This window comes from Gymnoscopelus microlampas (assembly GCF_963454915.1).
Source record: "Gymnoscopelus microlampas genome assembly, chromosome: 4".
NCBI lineage: Eukaryota > Metazoa > Chordata > Actinopteri > Myctophiformes > Myctophidae > Gymnoscopelus > Gymnoscopelus microlampas.
In genome coordinates this window covers 15320434-15334354 of record NC_139941.1, presented here as the reverse complement: position 1 = coordinate 15334354, position 13921 = coordinate 15320434, and the positions used below count along the sequence as shown (strand labels likewise).

The 13921-nt window shown below is 43.2% G+C and overlaps 1 protein-coding gene across 1 annotated transcript in view; it reads left to right on the top strand.

Annotated features, from left to right (window-relative positions):
• The window catches only part of kcnt1b (potassium sodium-activated channel subfamily T member 1b), a 133782-nt gene that overhangs the window by 5092 nt on the left and 114769 nt on the right, over window positions 1-13921 (top strand). Inside the window, exon 3 of the mRNA XM_084055396.1 lies at window positions 1655-1828. Coding sequence (XP_083911522.1) covers window positions 1655-1828 — 174 coding nt within the window. The remainder of the gene's footprint in view (window positions 1-1654; window positions 1829-13921) is intronic.

The window sequence follows — 13921 nt, the reverse complement described above, 5'->3', positions numbered from 1 at the left end:
TGTGAACATCATGGAAGTATACAGTGTGTTGCATAGTTTAGTGCAAGCGTTGTGTTGTCGGAGCATTGGATTGACCCTTGTTTCCCTCCCCTCGTTGACTTTCACTGGAAATCAGTTTGACTAGAATAGTTTTCAAAAATGCATTTGTCTAGGTGGACCTAGACTCCGACATTGGATGCCATGTTCAATTAATGTGGAAATTCTAATGGCTTGCTGGAAAAACATGCTTCCATTTGCTTTCTTTTAAAATGCGTGTCGTGGCGCATTCAGTCAACATAACAGTGTCCTTCAGTTCAGTTACCGTGAAACAAAAATTTATACTTGGTTGCGTGATGGTGTCTTGCACCAAAAATTGCTGATCTTAGTGAGCTTCATAACCACCTTCCTCTTCCTTTCCGGAATTATCCTTATCTTTTCTTCTTCAAAGAAAGAAGGGGTCCATGCTGAAGAACTGATGATTTAATAATAAAAATAGATCCAATAAATCCACGTGATCAGCTAGGGTTCTAACTAACGTGTCGTGGCGCATTCAGTCAACATAACAGTGTCCTTCAGTTCAGTTACCGTGAAACAAAAATTTGCAGTCTGACTTTTTGGTGCAGCTTTAGTTTGTAGTTCTCTTCCTTCTAGTCTTCTGCCTTGCACATTAATCACCTCTCGTTTTGGGAGAACTGTGACCCACATGGTTAGATTGGAAGTCTAGGGACTTTGGTGTAGCGCACTGCAGGCCCGAGTTCATCCAACTATTGATCTTGTTGATTTCGCACATTCTTCTTGGCCTTGTTCTGTCATTTCAGTACTGTACATTAAATCCCCGGAGGATGAGCTGAAACGGCCCTGAAAGAAACACGAGGCCTTTTCGACTTGCCCTAGTTTCACAAAATGCACACGACTTTCTGTTGGACGTTGTTATTTGCTGTTGCGTCCCTAGTTTAGGTGTCATTATAGGCGGAAATTCTCAAAAATAGCCTATGCCTAGATGCTTAACGTATACACATCGTACACTGGTGCCGTGTGGCGAAAATGCTCACAGCGCGTTGTGATGATGTTTTGCGTTAACGCAGATCGGCAATGTTCTCTGCGAAACACCGGTGTCCACTTTGTTTTTGATTGATTGAAATTTGTATTGACATAAATGCATATATACATGAAAATATATTTATACATATCTGTCAAAAGGATAAAACAAAAAAAGCTCGAGAGCTCCTTTCCATGTGGTCTTTTGAACTCAGTGGTAGGCTTATTCCGTCAGAACGCTCTGCAGCCGTGTTGAACAGTGAACACACGCACAGGGTCATCATTTGGGGTCCCGAGGGACGTGAATTACCGCCCCCTAGCATTTGCATTTAATCTTAAATTATTTAATGCAAATTTTCTCCACCACCATTTTTCACGGATTCATCTGATTGCAGCTGATTGCAGCTGATTGCAGCTGATTGCATCTCAACCGACATCTACGTCTACATATAGAGTAGACGCATGTTTTCTTGACTGCAACCACGCATGCATGCATTAACCCCTTTCAACCTTTACATCAGCTATTCATGCTATTTTTGAACGAGGACTCAAGTGGTTACTTTTTTTGCCACCCTTTAGGTTTTGCTGAAATGACACTTCTGCACAAACAGCTTGTTTCCTCCGCCATGTTCGGCAGGTCCCCCACGGAGGAGAACCTCCAGAAGAACAACAGCAGCAACTCCGGCGTCATCCTGGACATCTCGGCCCTCAAGATGGCTGAAGTGGGGGACACGGAGGTGCCACCTCTCCCGCCTCGCTACCGCTTCAGGGACCTGCTGCTCGGGGACCAGACGTTTCAGAACGATGACAGGTAGGTGTTGACGGCACACCGGCGTCGGAGGAACGCCAAGCGGGGTGGCCTTTTTGTGCGTGTGCAGGAGATACGTGAGCGTGCGTGTTTATGTGTGTGTGTGTGGTGCGCGCGTGTGTGTGTGTGTGTGTGTGCGGGTACTTGTATTACTATACTTTTGAATGCAAAACTATTTTACTGGCCCTCACAAGAAAAATCTTCAATCCTAATGAAGATTTGGATTAGGCAGAGTTTCAGTTTAGGGTTGAAGTTATGCCTGATTTATACTTGGTTGCGTGATGGTGTCTTGCACCAAAAATTGCTGATCTTAGTTAGCTTCATAACCACCTTCCTCTTCCTTTCCGGAATTATCCTTATCTTTTCTTCTATCTTCAAAGAAAGAAGGGGTCCATGCTGAAGAACTGGTGATTTAATAATAAAAATAGATCCAATAAATCCACGTGATCAGCTAGGGTTCTAACTTCTGTATCACCCGTAGTAACATTGAATATCACTTAAACTTTTATAGCGTGACCGCTTTTAGTCAACACAAGAATAGAATGTAAACAAGATAACAATCCCATCACTCCTTGCCGGCGTGCTCAGCCCACCGACACCTTAAAGGACCATACCACCGATGTATACCGCCTAGGGTTACAGTTTGTGTGCTTGTTGATCTGCTATTTTTGGCTTCAGGGATGGCGAAAAAATGTTGACATACTAAAATGTTGATGTCCTCACAAGTATAATAATACAACGTGTGTGCGTGTGTGCGTGTGTGTGTGCGCACGCGCACGTGTGTGTGTGTGTGTGTGTGTGTGCGTGTGCGTGTGCGTGTGCGTGTGTGTGTGTGTGTGTGTGTGTGTGTGAACTTTTGCCTACATGTGTGTGTGTGTGTGTGTCTCTCACATTTCTCTGCCCTACTCTAAATTGACCTGCTAATTGCAGTCTTTCCTGAAGTCCCCCATGTGAGAGTCACTAAGAGTGTTGAGATGCTGCTGCGGTTTTGCGGGGGCAGAAACCCACAGATAGCGGGGTGGGGGCAGACCCCAGAGAAGTGGTGTTGAGATGCTCGCCTCCATTAGCCAAGCTCCATAACGTCGCTTTGACGAAGTAGGGCATTAATTTACAAAGGGAAATGTGGGACGTACAAGGTTTCTGGCCGATAGCAACGATACGGTAAGCAGAGGGCTGAGTGCTGTGGAGCTCTCCGCGGTGCTGAAATGAAAGGAGCCCGTTGAGGAATCACAGTCAATGGCCCTGCAGTATTGACCTGCCAGGGCCCAGATTTATGGCACGGCTTTGTGTGCCGCTTTCACAAAGCCCTGACTGGAAGTCACTTGTACTCCATTGTCATGGTGGGATTCGCGGTTTCAGGTTGCTTTGACGTGTGTCTCTTTGAGTGTGTAAAGGGATCCATTTTTCAGCGCAGTAAACCTGCAAAGATCCTAGTCCGGCGGTTCCCAACCCGTGGGCCGGGGCCCCACTGGTGGGGCGTGAGGATATTACAAGTGGGCCCCCAGATAATTGGCAAACATTGATAATATAACATGAATATCAAAACGAATGATGTCAAAAATAAAAAGGAAAACCATGAATAATGAGTTTTCATTGTGATACCAATAAATAGGAACTTAACCCATTAAGACCGGGGACGCATGTGTGTCATTTTAAGATTTATTTGGCTATTCAAAAATAGCAGATATAATAGATCTGCTATTTTTGAAAAATCGTGAAAAAATATTTTTTTGATTTTTTTTCAAAAATCTGAGGATTTAGAAACATTTTTTTTTAATCGACCTCAGGTCTTAATGGGTTAAAGTATTCTATGTTAATTCCATACTTCCATTGATCCAAGCCGGAACACAATCGATTGATTGATCACCAAAGTAAACATCGGAATATGCACGCGGCCCACACATCTGAACACCCATCTGACCACCTAGCACATCTGCCGATAAGTGGTCAGATGGGTGGACAGCTGCCGATGAGCAGTCAGATGGGTGGACAGCTGCCGATGAGTGGGGGTCTGCGAAGACTTTTGAGATGTTCAATCCGGAGAAGGTTGTGAAGACAACATCAGCAGTTGGCTGGCTGCTGGCCTGGAGGTTCGTGACTGATCCTGTGTTGAAATCACTTGGCTCTGCAGAACACGGCTGATTTCAGAACCATGTGCATAATGCTTTTCCCCACAGCTCTCAATAATAATAGCACCGTTTCAAAGACTGCCTGGGATGTTGCTGATCTGTGCACTTTTTCCCGAACACACGTGGGTTGTGTACCGTGGCTTTGTGTGCTTTTCGGTTACGTCTGTCTAAATTGCCGTGCTGAAATTACTTTTCCATCATCGTCAAACATTGTGTTCAGCAGACACGACAGACAGGCGCTGTACGTCACGATACGCCGGGCTGTAAATGTCAACTTTAACTGAGTGCATAATTCACCTGAGAGTCGATAACCTTTTGTATAGATGAGTGGTTTTTATGTTTTGCTATTAGTCCATAACTCAAGCATGTGTCTTGTACAGATGGAAAAAGTATATTGTCGCGGTCGGTTGGAAACCATGTATGTCCAAGACTGTTACTCTTCGGGAAATGGAAAAAATAACCTGTGTTCCAATGGATCCATGGTAGTTATTATTTAGTCACTAGCTCGTTAATCATTTTCATTGGTGTGTATAAACACCCACAGACAGACTATAAAATGGGTGTGGGGGGGACAATTATAAAATAATGGAGATACAAGGATTCTGCCCGATAACAAAATTATCTGTCTCACAAACTGGAGCTGTTGTGGTGGAACAGCAGTCCATCCATCTCTCTCTCTCTCTCTCTCTCTCTCTCTCTCTCTCTCTCTCTCTCTCTCTCCACCCCCCCCTTCCTCTTTTCTTTCTCCTCTGTTCTCTTTATCCTGGGTGACCCGTAGGAAATTAGCTGTCAGTGTATTTTATATCAAAGCGGGGTGAGGTTTTCCTTGCAAACACACCACATCTAGAATTGATGTTCAGTACTGAACGTATCCCAACACACTCTCTGCGTTGCATGCTCTCCCGAGAGAGGCAGCGACGGAGCCAGTAGCCCAGATGGAAAACAGCTGTGATCGTTACATACGGCAGCCAGTATTTATCAGCGCTTATCAGGAGTACTGCAAACAAAACGATGCACACGCTTTACAGTGAGATTACACTGAAATACTGTTGACATAGTCCTTAAAGGTATAAAACCACAATGCTGCACATTGAGTCTCGAACATGAGAATTTGGTGAGTGCGTACTGTACGCGCATGCATGGGTGAATGAGTGTGTGTGTGATGAGTGCGCGTGTGCGTGTGCGTGTGCATGTGTGGCTTGTGTGTATGTGTGCACCCTAATTTGAGTGTATGTGTCATGCATGAAATTGCACGAATCCTCTAGAGGCACAACTCAAGTGTCTTGGGGTGATAAACAGAAATCATTAGCGGTGAAATCAGTTAATGATTGTGAGACACAATCTCACGTTGAACCCAGTGGCACGTCCCACCAAACGAGGACAAATGTAGGAAAATTTAATTAGGTTTGCATTTGATTATAATTGCATGTGTTTCCATGTTCTGGTGCAGAAGCGGAACTCATTGAGCTTTGGGTACGCCGGCTTTGTTGCTGCTGTTTGGCAAATGGAAAAGGAGCATTTGAATAAGTGTTTATTTCAGTATCCATCAGCTTTACATTTCTAATCATCTGGCTACACAAGACCATGTTGGAAGAAACAATGGTTACTATGAGTTATGAGAACGTGTCTTGGGTCACATGCATCAACAACATAACAAGATTGGACCTAAAATATTAATCTGAGTCTGCTGTCACACTCACACATACATGCAGTATATACACATTACACACTCCATTTTCTGTATGTACTGTATGTGCGTTGCCCATAGCAACATAGTAGTAAATGTAATTATTTGGTGTCTGGTTGCTGGATCTTTTCAACAAGCCACAGTGGAACAGTAATTTCATGCTTTTACAATGTTTCACCTACTCTACCAGTGCACAGAAATGACTGGGCATTTTCTTTTGAAACGTGGTTACCAGTGGTTACCGGCTGCCATGCTGGAAGAAAGAGAGCCATGCAAAGATTTGGTGAGTCAGTCTTCCATTGCAGTTGTTCTCAAAGTGGGTCCGGGGACCCCCAGGGGTCCTTGAGGTGTTTTTGGTCTGTAGTATAGTAGATAGGGGTCCCAGATATAGAACATTTTGTCAAAAGCCTAATGCACATCACACTGGGAACCACTGTTGTAGGGCAATTAATGGGCAATTAACCAAACATATATTGAAACCAATATTTAGAACCAATAACCAACTTAACTTGCTCATGTAGGTTAATCGAATAGCAGTTAAATTTATCTTATACATCAACAAATCGGCACGAAAAAAAAGACGTTTTTTTTATAATCGACTAAATCAATTAGTATGATTAACCACCCAGTATTATACTTTGTTGTTGAATGGTGCGTACACAAATATTGAAAATAGCCAATCTACAAGCTCACAGCGCTTCACATCGCGATGCATTGTGAGTATTGTTGTATTGTGCTTTTTGCTCTGGCAATGTAAACGTATGTTTTCTCATGCCAATAAAGCCCTTTGAATTGAATTGAATTGAATTGTGAGCTTGTAGATCTGCCATTTTCACTATTTAACAAACAAAATCATTAATTGTAATCTAGGCAAAGGTTTGAAACAATGGGGATATTGATTTGAAGTCCTATCAGCCAGCCCTACTACACTGGTCTATTGTTATGCTGTAGGTCAGGTGGTGGCTGCAGCCTGCAGCATGCGCTGTAGTCAGCGTTGCCATGTCTGCTTATTATAAGTGACTTTAGGCTTGTTTGTGAGCTTATAGATCGGCTATTTTCAAATAGCTGATGCATATCGGTTTAAAGTGCTCATGTGGCCTATAGTCGCTTCCTTTACGCTTGTTTTCATAGACCTGGTTGCTTATCTCTCTCGCATAATCAGGTACTATGTAATTGTCATCCGGTGTGGTTGCTACATCCTGCTGCAGTGCAGTGTGGTGTGTGGGTAATGTTTCCTGTTTATAGTCAAGCCGGATTTATACTTATATTTTTGTCATGAGGAAGTTTCATTACATAACGTTGGAGACGACACACAGAAATATCTTAAAAGTTCTTGTATTTCAACCAAACAATACATACATAAAATATAATGTGATGTGAGCAATCAGTAGTATTAGTAATGCATGTATGGACATGTTAAAATCATGTGGTGCATGTGCAAGTGCGGAAAGGAAAAAAAAACTAACAAACCAAATCAACCAAAAACAATGCGTCCTGTATAGACGAATCCACAGACATAGCTGCGGTGTCAACGCTCCGCACCGCGACACCGCAGCAATGGGCGCCTACAGGCAGCGCGTCTGTGGATTCGTCTATAAGAGAGAGAGACAGCCTGCTTAACTACTCCAAAGGAGACGATTGGAGTCAGGTGTGCCTCGTCCCCTAGGCACACCCCTGGCAGGCTGGTCCCCTCCTCCTACACACTAGGAACACAAAACAACCTAATTAGAACCAACACAATACATGCGCCTAATGGGAGGACATTGACGAATAGAACAAGCAGAGTATACGGGTCAACACACTAGATGCAGACCATGTTGACTCATTCCTAAAAAAAAAATGTATTCAAAGTACAGTACATTATAACTGAGAATGTATTAATATTCTGTGCCTATATCGGTATGAAACTCGACGCTGAGTCAGCAGCAATAGGCCCCGGGAGTTAACCCCTGTGCGAGGCGGTGGCAGCAGGCGCCTGCCCAGCAACCAGGCCTGGAATTTAATCATTTTTAGGGGCAAGGCCACTTGGCTTTTGGTGTTGTCAATTTTCTGAAGGCACAAAGACCACACGGGTGAAAAGCAGAGGAGAACATGGGCATCAAGGCCATTGTGACCTCAGGGTAGATCATTTGTTGAGCAGAAGGCCAAACTGAGGGTCCACGGCGCCCATGGCCTTCATGGAATTCCTGCCCTGTTTGCAACAGGTCAGTAATTTGCAGAAATGTAGAGCACCAATGCTTCTTCTCTGGCTAATTGGTAACTTGGTGGCGCGCACCGCAAATAGCAGACACAGTCGCAGTGAAATGTGTTGTGTGTGTGCTTGTAGATCTGCTACCGCGGTCAACAAAGTATATCAAGCCCTTATTGAAGCTTTAAATGTCCTTATATTGAGTTTCCTGCGCTGGTTCCTGTTCAGCTTTCGCTCTCCCTTATCTCCTTGTTTTGATATCGGGCACTGGAGATGATGCGTCAGGGACAGGGTTCTCCACAACAGGGTTATTTTTGGCTATTCAAGGAGCTCAGTCTAGAAGCTCACAATGTAAACTTGTAGATCGGCTATTTTTGGAAATGAAAATCTTGACAAATCTTCTTGACAAAATCCGTTCAAACGGGGGTCTTCGGCCTAATATGTATCAATTTGGGGATCTTTGACATGAAAATGTTTGAGAACCACTGCTCCACAGCACCAGAATGCCTTATGCAGACTACCGCATGTTTACATATATGTGTATATACATGTCTTAGATTTTTCTTTGACATGTTTCCTTTCCTGTTTTTCTCCTTGCTCTCCTCTCTCTGTCTCCCCCCCTTTTTCTTTCTTTCCTGAAAACAACAAAAATGTACTTAAAGCACCAAAAGTAAAAGTAATCATTATGCAGAATGTCCCATTTCACAAGTGTTCAAAATGTATAAAAATCTTTTGAAAATAGCAGATCTAAAATCTCACAATGCGACGCATTGTGAGTTTGTACATCGGCTATTTTCAAATAGCCAAGGTATATAGGGATGAAGTGGTTAATGCATGTTTTGCAATAATGATAAAAATCTACAAAGTAACTAGTAACTAAAATGTTTAACTAATTGTCGTGGAGTAAAAAGTACAAAATTTGCCTCTGAGATGTAGTGGAGTAGAAGTAAAAGTATTGAAAATTGTAAATACTCCGGTAAAGTAAAAGTACCTCAAAATTGTACTCATGTACAGTACTTGAGTAATGTTACTTTCCACCACTGGGGACGATAAAACTGATTCTGATTCCGAACCAGTGGGTTCCCAGAGGAATGGGATGGGATAGGGGTTAGGGAATTCACAAAAGTGTGTGGTTTGCTGCACTCTCGTGGAGCGTGAGGCTGAGTATCAAATCTCCAAACAACAGCATCCCTAGAGGATGGAACAAGGATCCCCAGCCTGCTGTGGTTCCTCACACACAGCCTCTGCCGGCTTGCATCTGTCACAGCGCCTTGAAGGACACACTGAGAACTGAAATAGAGTCCAGAGGGAAGCACGCACATCCCAACAAAAACTTTTTGGGTGCTGAACAACAATATGTACATTGAAGGAAAGGAAGGGTTCACACACTATAGCTCCCAGAAGAAAATGTATTAAGTTTAAACAACGTTTTGACCACTGTTGGTCTTCATCAGCTCCTGTCTGTCTGTCTGTCTGTCTGTCTGTCTGTCTGTCTGTCTGTCTGTCTGTCTGTCTGTCTGTCTGTCTGTCTGTCTGTCTGTCTGTCTGTCTGTCTGTCTGTCTGTCTGTCTGTCTGTCTGTCTGTCTGTCTGTGTGTGTGTGTGTGTGTGTGTGTGTGTGTGTGTGTGTGTGTGTGTGTGTGTGTGTGTGTGTGTGTGTGTGTGTGGCTGCCTATTATGTGCCTTTTACCTGTACCCGTCTGTGTGTCGAGCTATTTAGTGTGCGTCTCTGGTTCCGTGTGATTGTGAGCGTGTGTGAGTCCGTATGTGGGCGTTCTCTTTGGGGGGCTCATGAGCTGTCATTACGTGCCAGGCTGGGGGCCAGGGGCCCTGCTTGGGGCCAGGATGTGTGGGTGCTGAAGAGGAACAGTCACACCGGGGCCTCGCATCTGACAGGGGATGGGAGGGGGAGGGCTGTCAGAACGTGTGTGTGTGTGTGTGTGTGTGTGTGTGTGTGTGTGTGTGTGTGTGTGTGTGTGTGTGTGTGTGTGTGTGTGTGTGTGTGTGTGTGTGTGTGTGTGTGTGTGTGTGTGTGTGTGTGTGTTACTATACTTGTGAGGGCCACACGTCCCCAGAGGGATAGTAGAATTTGAGAAATTGTGAGGACCAATTTCCTGGGCCTCACACGAGAAATGGTTGTTTTAAGGTTAAATAGGATTTGGGGAGTTAGGATTGCAATTAGAAAAAGATAATCAGGTTGTGTTTAGGGTTACGATTAGACATACAGAGGTTAGGTTTAGAGATAGGGGGTTTCCCTATTTTTATACTTAGTTGTGTGGCGAAGTATAGTCGCAGCGTTTAGTTTTTTCAGTGGCGTCCTAAATTCTTTATGTCCTGAAAAGTATAGTAATGCAAACGTGTGTGTGTGTGTGTGTGTGTGTGTGTGTGTGTGTGTGTGTGTGTGTGTGTGTGTGTGTGTGCGTGCGTAACAGTACATTTGTGAGTGCATTTAGCTGTGTGTAGGTGTGTGTATTTGCATATTCGTGTCTATTCCAAGCGTGTACTTGCTGCTGATCGAAACCTGTGAGTTTCCGTTCGTGCAGCTTAGATTTACACCTCTGCACAGGTGTTTTTAGAACGCCTGTATTTATGTCTGTGGTCAGTGTGTGTGTGTGTGTGTGTGTGTGTGTGTGTGTGTGTGTGTGTGTGTGTGTGTGTGTGTGTGTGTGTGTGTGTGTGTGTGTGTGTGTGTGTGTGTGTGTGTGAGCTGACTCAGCCTTCACTCAGCATCAGAAATAGATACAGGCCACCAAACACTATTATGAACGCAAGGTGTCTGATTGGAAAGAGGTGTAACAAGCAGCGAGGTGCCTTCGGAGAAAATTGTTTCCATTTATCTTATCCCCCACCCTCCCACCCTCCCACCCGTACTTGAATAATTGGTTTTCTTCTTAAACCCCCTGTCGAGACGTGGCTGATGTATGTGATCTGGACTGTGTGGGTTTAATTAGACTCTAAATCAACGTTAACACCTCCCCGGGGGGGGGGGGTCAAAGGTCTGGCGCTTTTCATGTTCACCCCACACCTGGGTGTGTTAATGTATCATTATAGGTGAAAATAAAAATAAGAAAAAACACAACATTTGGAATTTGTTTGTGGTTGAGGGGTTAAGCTGTCCATAACAGCAACAATGCCAGACAGCAATTCCACATCTTCAAATGCTACATTCATGGAGTCTGTAACTACAATACGCCTCCTGAAAGCCGTGAACCGGAAGCTGTCATCTCTTTGCCATTTCAATTTCCATTTCTGCCGAGAAGCAAGCTAATGTATATCATTTTTCCTTCGACTGAAGTGATTGACAGTAGGACAATTTTACACGACTGCAAAGGCGAAACGGAAGTGGTGGTGGGTGGCATCCGCTGGCAGTTTCTTTGCATTTTCAGCTCTTCTGTTGTAATACAGACTGTATGGCGGAAGCATTTGAACTTTGTGTGAGCCAATAGTCTGCCGATAGAGACTACAGGGAAAGGGAATCCTTCATTATGTTGTCTGTTATGGCACGGTTGATTCAAAACTCCCCATTTGAACAAAGTTCTCCTTACATTTTGGTAAAAAGTGTGGCAGCTCACCACTAGTAACCGTTTTATAATCGCAACAACCTATTTGAGGCCGGGATAAATCGTATTATGTCACAGGTGTGATAATTACAATATACTGTTGCTTTTTGTGTATGTCAGTATGTAAATATAATATTTGTGTAACTCTATAATAGAATCAAACTCAAGAGGCAGGTTTGCCGTGGGAGGCTGCTTAGTAATTTGAGTGTTCCTGGCTCCATGCAGTCATTGGTATGAACAGCCCAAACAAGGCCATTTAACCACCTGTTATAAGCAAGGATGGGTACTGAAAGCCAGCAAACATGAACGTTTCACAATGTTTACATGACAGTAGTCTGTAACATGAGATTGTGCCTGCATGTGACTTAACAAATTTCAACCTAGCATCCCTATTTGTGTACATTTATATATAGAAAATGTCAAGAATATTACAAAAATTGCAGATCTGTGATTTGTGTATACACAAATGTATACATTGCTATTTAATAGCAATAGTATGTATACACACATACTATAAACAGGTACAGTAACAGCCATGAAATTATGAATTTTCAGTTAGAAAATAGGAAGTGAGCCGTGCATGCATATTCATAATCACCATGGGCTGTTTGTTTCAGCTTAATGTCTGCAGGGACGTGCATGCAGGCTGAATCATTTCCATCTGGGCATACAGAGCAGGACCATTATGAAAAGCAACAGCCAGGAGCAGACACAAACAGACTTGGATGCCGTTGCTGTCGGGGCAGAAACCTTTTATCTCCATATTTCTACTTTTTATGTTTCCTTTCGTAAAATAACGCCCTATTTCATCGTATAAGAATGTCGAGTCAAATAAGGAAAATACAAGCTCTACTAAGCTCACAATTCGTCACAACACCGTCGCGACGTGTCGTGAGCTTGTAGAACGGCTATTATGTCTGTTTTTCAAACACAGTGAAAGTGGTTAGGTTGTGTCATTGGGTTTTGTAAATATTGAACCAATGAACATTATTATCATATTAAGAGCTGGTGGTGACTAAATAATAACTTAATTGGCTCCATTGGAACACATTTTTTTTTAGAAACACATACAAGGTTTCTACCCGACAGCGATGATGAGTTATAGGAGGAGGATATACGAGGGGACAGAAGTGACAAGTATGATGATGATAGAAAATGATGATGATAATGATGAATTGATGATAATATTGTGTTTCTGCTACTTTGAGGGGGCAAATCTTTTTCAGAATCTATTTAACCACTTAAACCCTATACTTCATTGACCAGGGGTCTACACTTGGTCCTGTTCTTTTCCCCCCCTCTACACCAAAGCTCTTTCGGCAAAAATAGCCGATTCATAGCTTGTGTCGTGGAATATGTGGAAAATAAGGGGTCAGAGTCAGTACTTAGAGGTGGGGGGGGTGTTGGTGCTTCAATACAATAGCGGACAAAGGAGATGTACATTGAGTACGCACAGGCCTGTGGTACAATCGTGACCATGGTTATACTGTCATGTTACAAGGACAAGCTGTACCATAAACAATAGCAGGCCTAAGAGAGACATCTTGGCTCTTACGTCATGTAAAATATAATGTATCATAGGGCACAAAGATGAACATATGATGAACAACGTAATGTACTGAAAATAAGGTTACATACAGTATAACCAATCATGATAACATAATATGATTTCCTCCACACTTGTGAGCTTGTAGATCTGCTCTTTTCACACGATTATTTTCTAAACTTTGCAGACCGTTCTCCTATAATGACATGCCCAGATTATAGGGTTGCTAGGGTTCATTTGAGTAGCCTTGGGAACCTACTGTTCCCGAGTCATGTGACCCATAGGGCGGGAGCCTATCTCCTGTTTAGGTAGCGTGAGGCAGCTTGATGAACGACTCCATCCCCCTAGACATGACGCTAGTATGTCACAGGGACTTACCCCTAATCCAAACCTTGCTGAGTACCAAGCAGGGAGGCATTGGGTGCTATTATAGTCTTTGGTATGACTCTGTCAGGGGAATAAACCCTGATCTCCCAATCTCAGGGCGGATAGTCTATAACCACAAGGCCACTGAGCTGGTCCTAGGGTTCATGAAAACAAATTGTTGCATTTGCAAACCCATTAAGACCTGAGGTCGATTCTACAAAATGTCTTCTATATCCTAACAGTTTTTTGAAAAAAAACCTATGTTGCTACATTCTACGTTCTCAAACTTTTTCATGTCAAGGACCCCCAAAAGGATATGTATTTGGCAGACCCCCATCTCAAAATATGTTGTTCCAGGGACCCCCCAGAAGCAAAGATTTGAGTTACAAATGTTCGCTTTAAAAATAGATATAGATATTTAAAAAAAATAGCAGATCTACAAGCTCGTAGCGTGGCACTCGGTGCCGCACTGTGAGCTTGTAGATATGTTTTTTTTTTAATAGCCAAAGAAGTCTAAAATGGCAGATAAGTTTCCAGTCTTAATGCCTTAAAAATGTAAAAAACTGCACACAAAAAAAGATATGTTATTGAAAATGCTTCTGTGTTCCCTGCTCACACTCT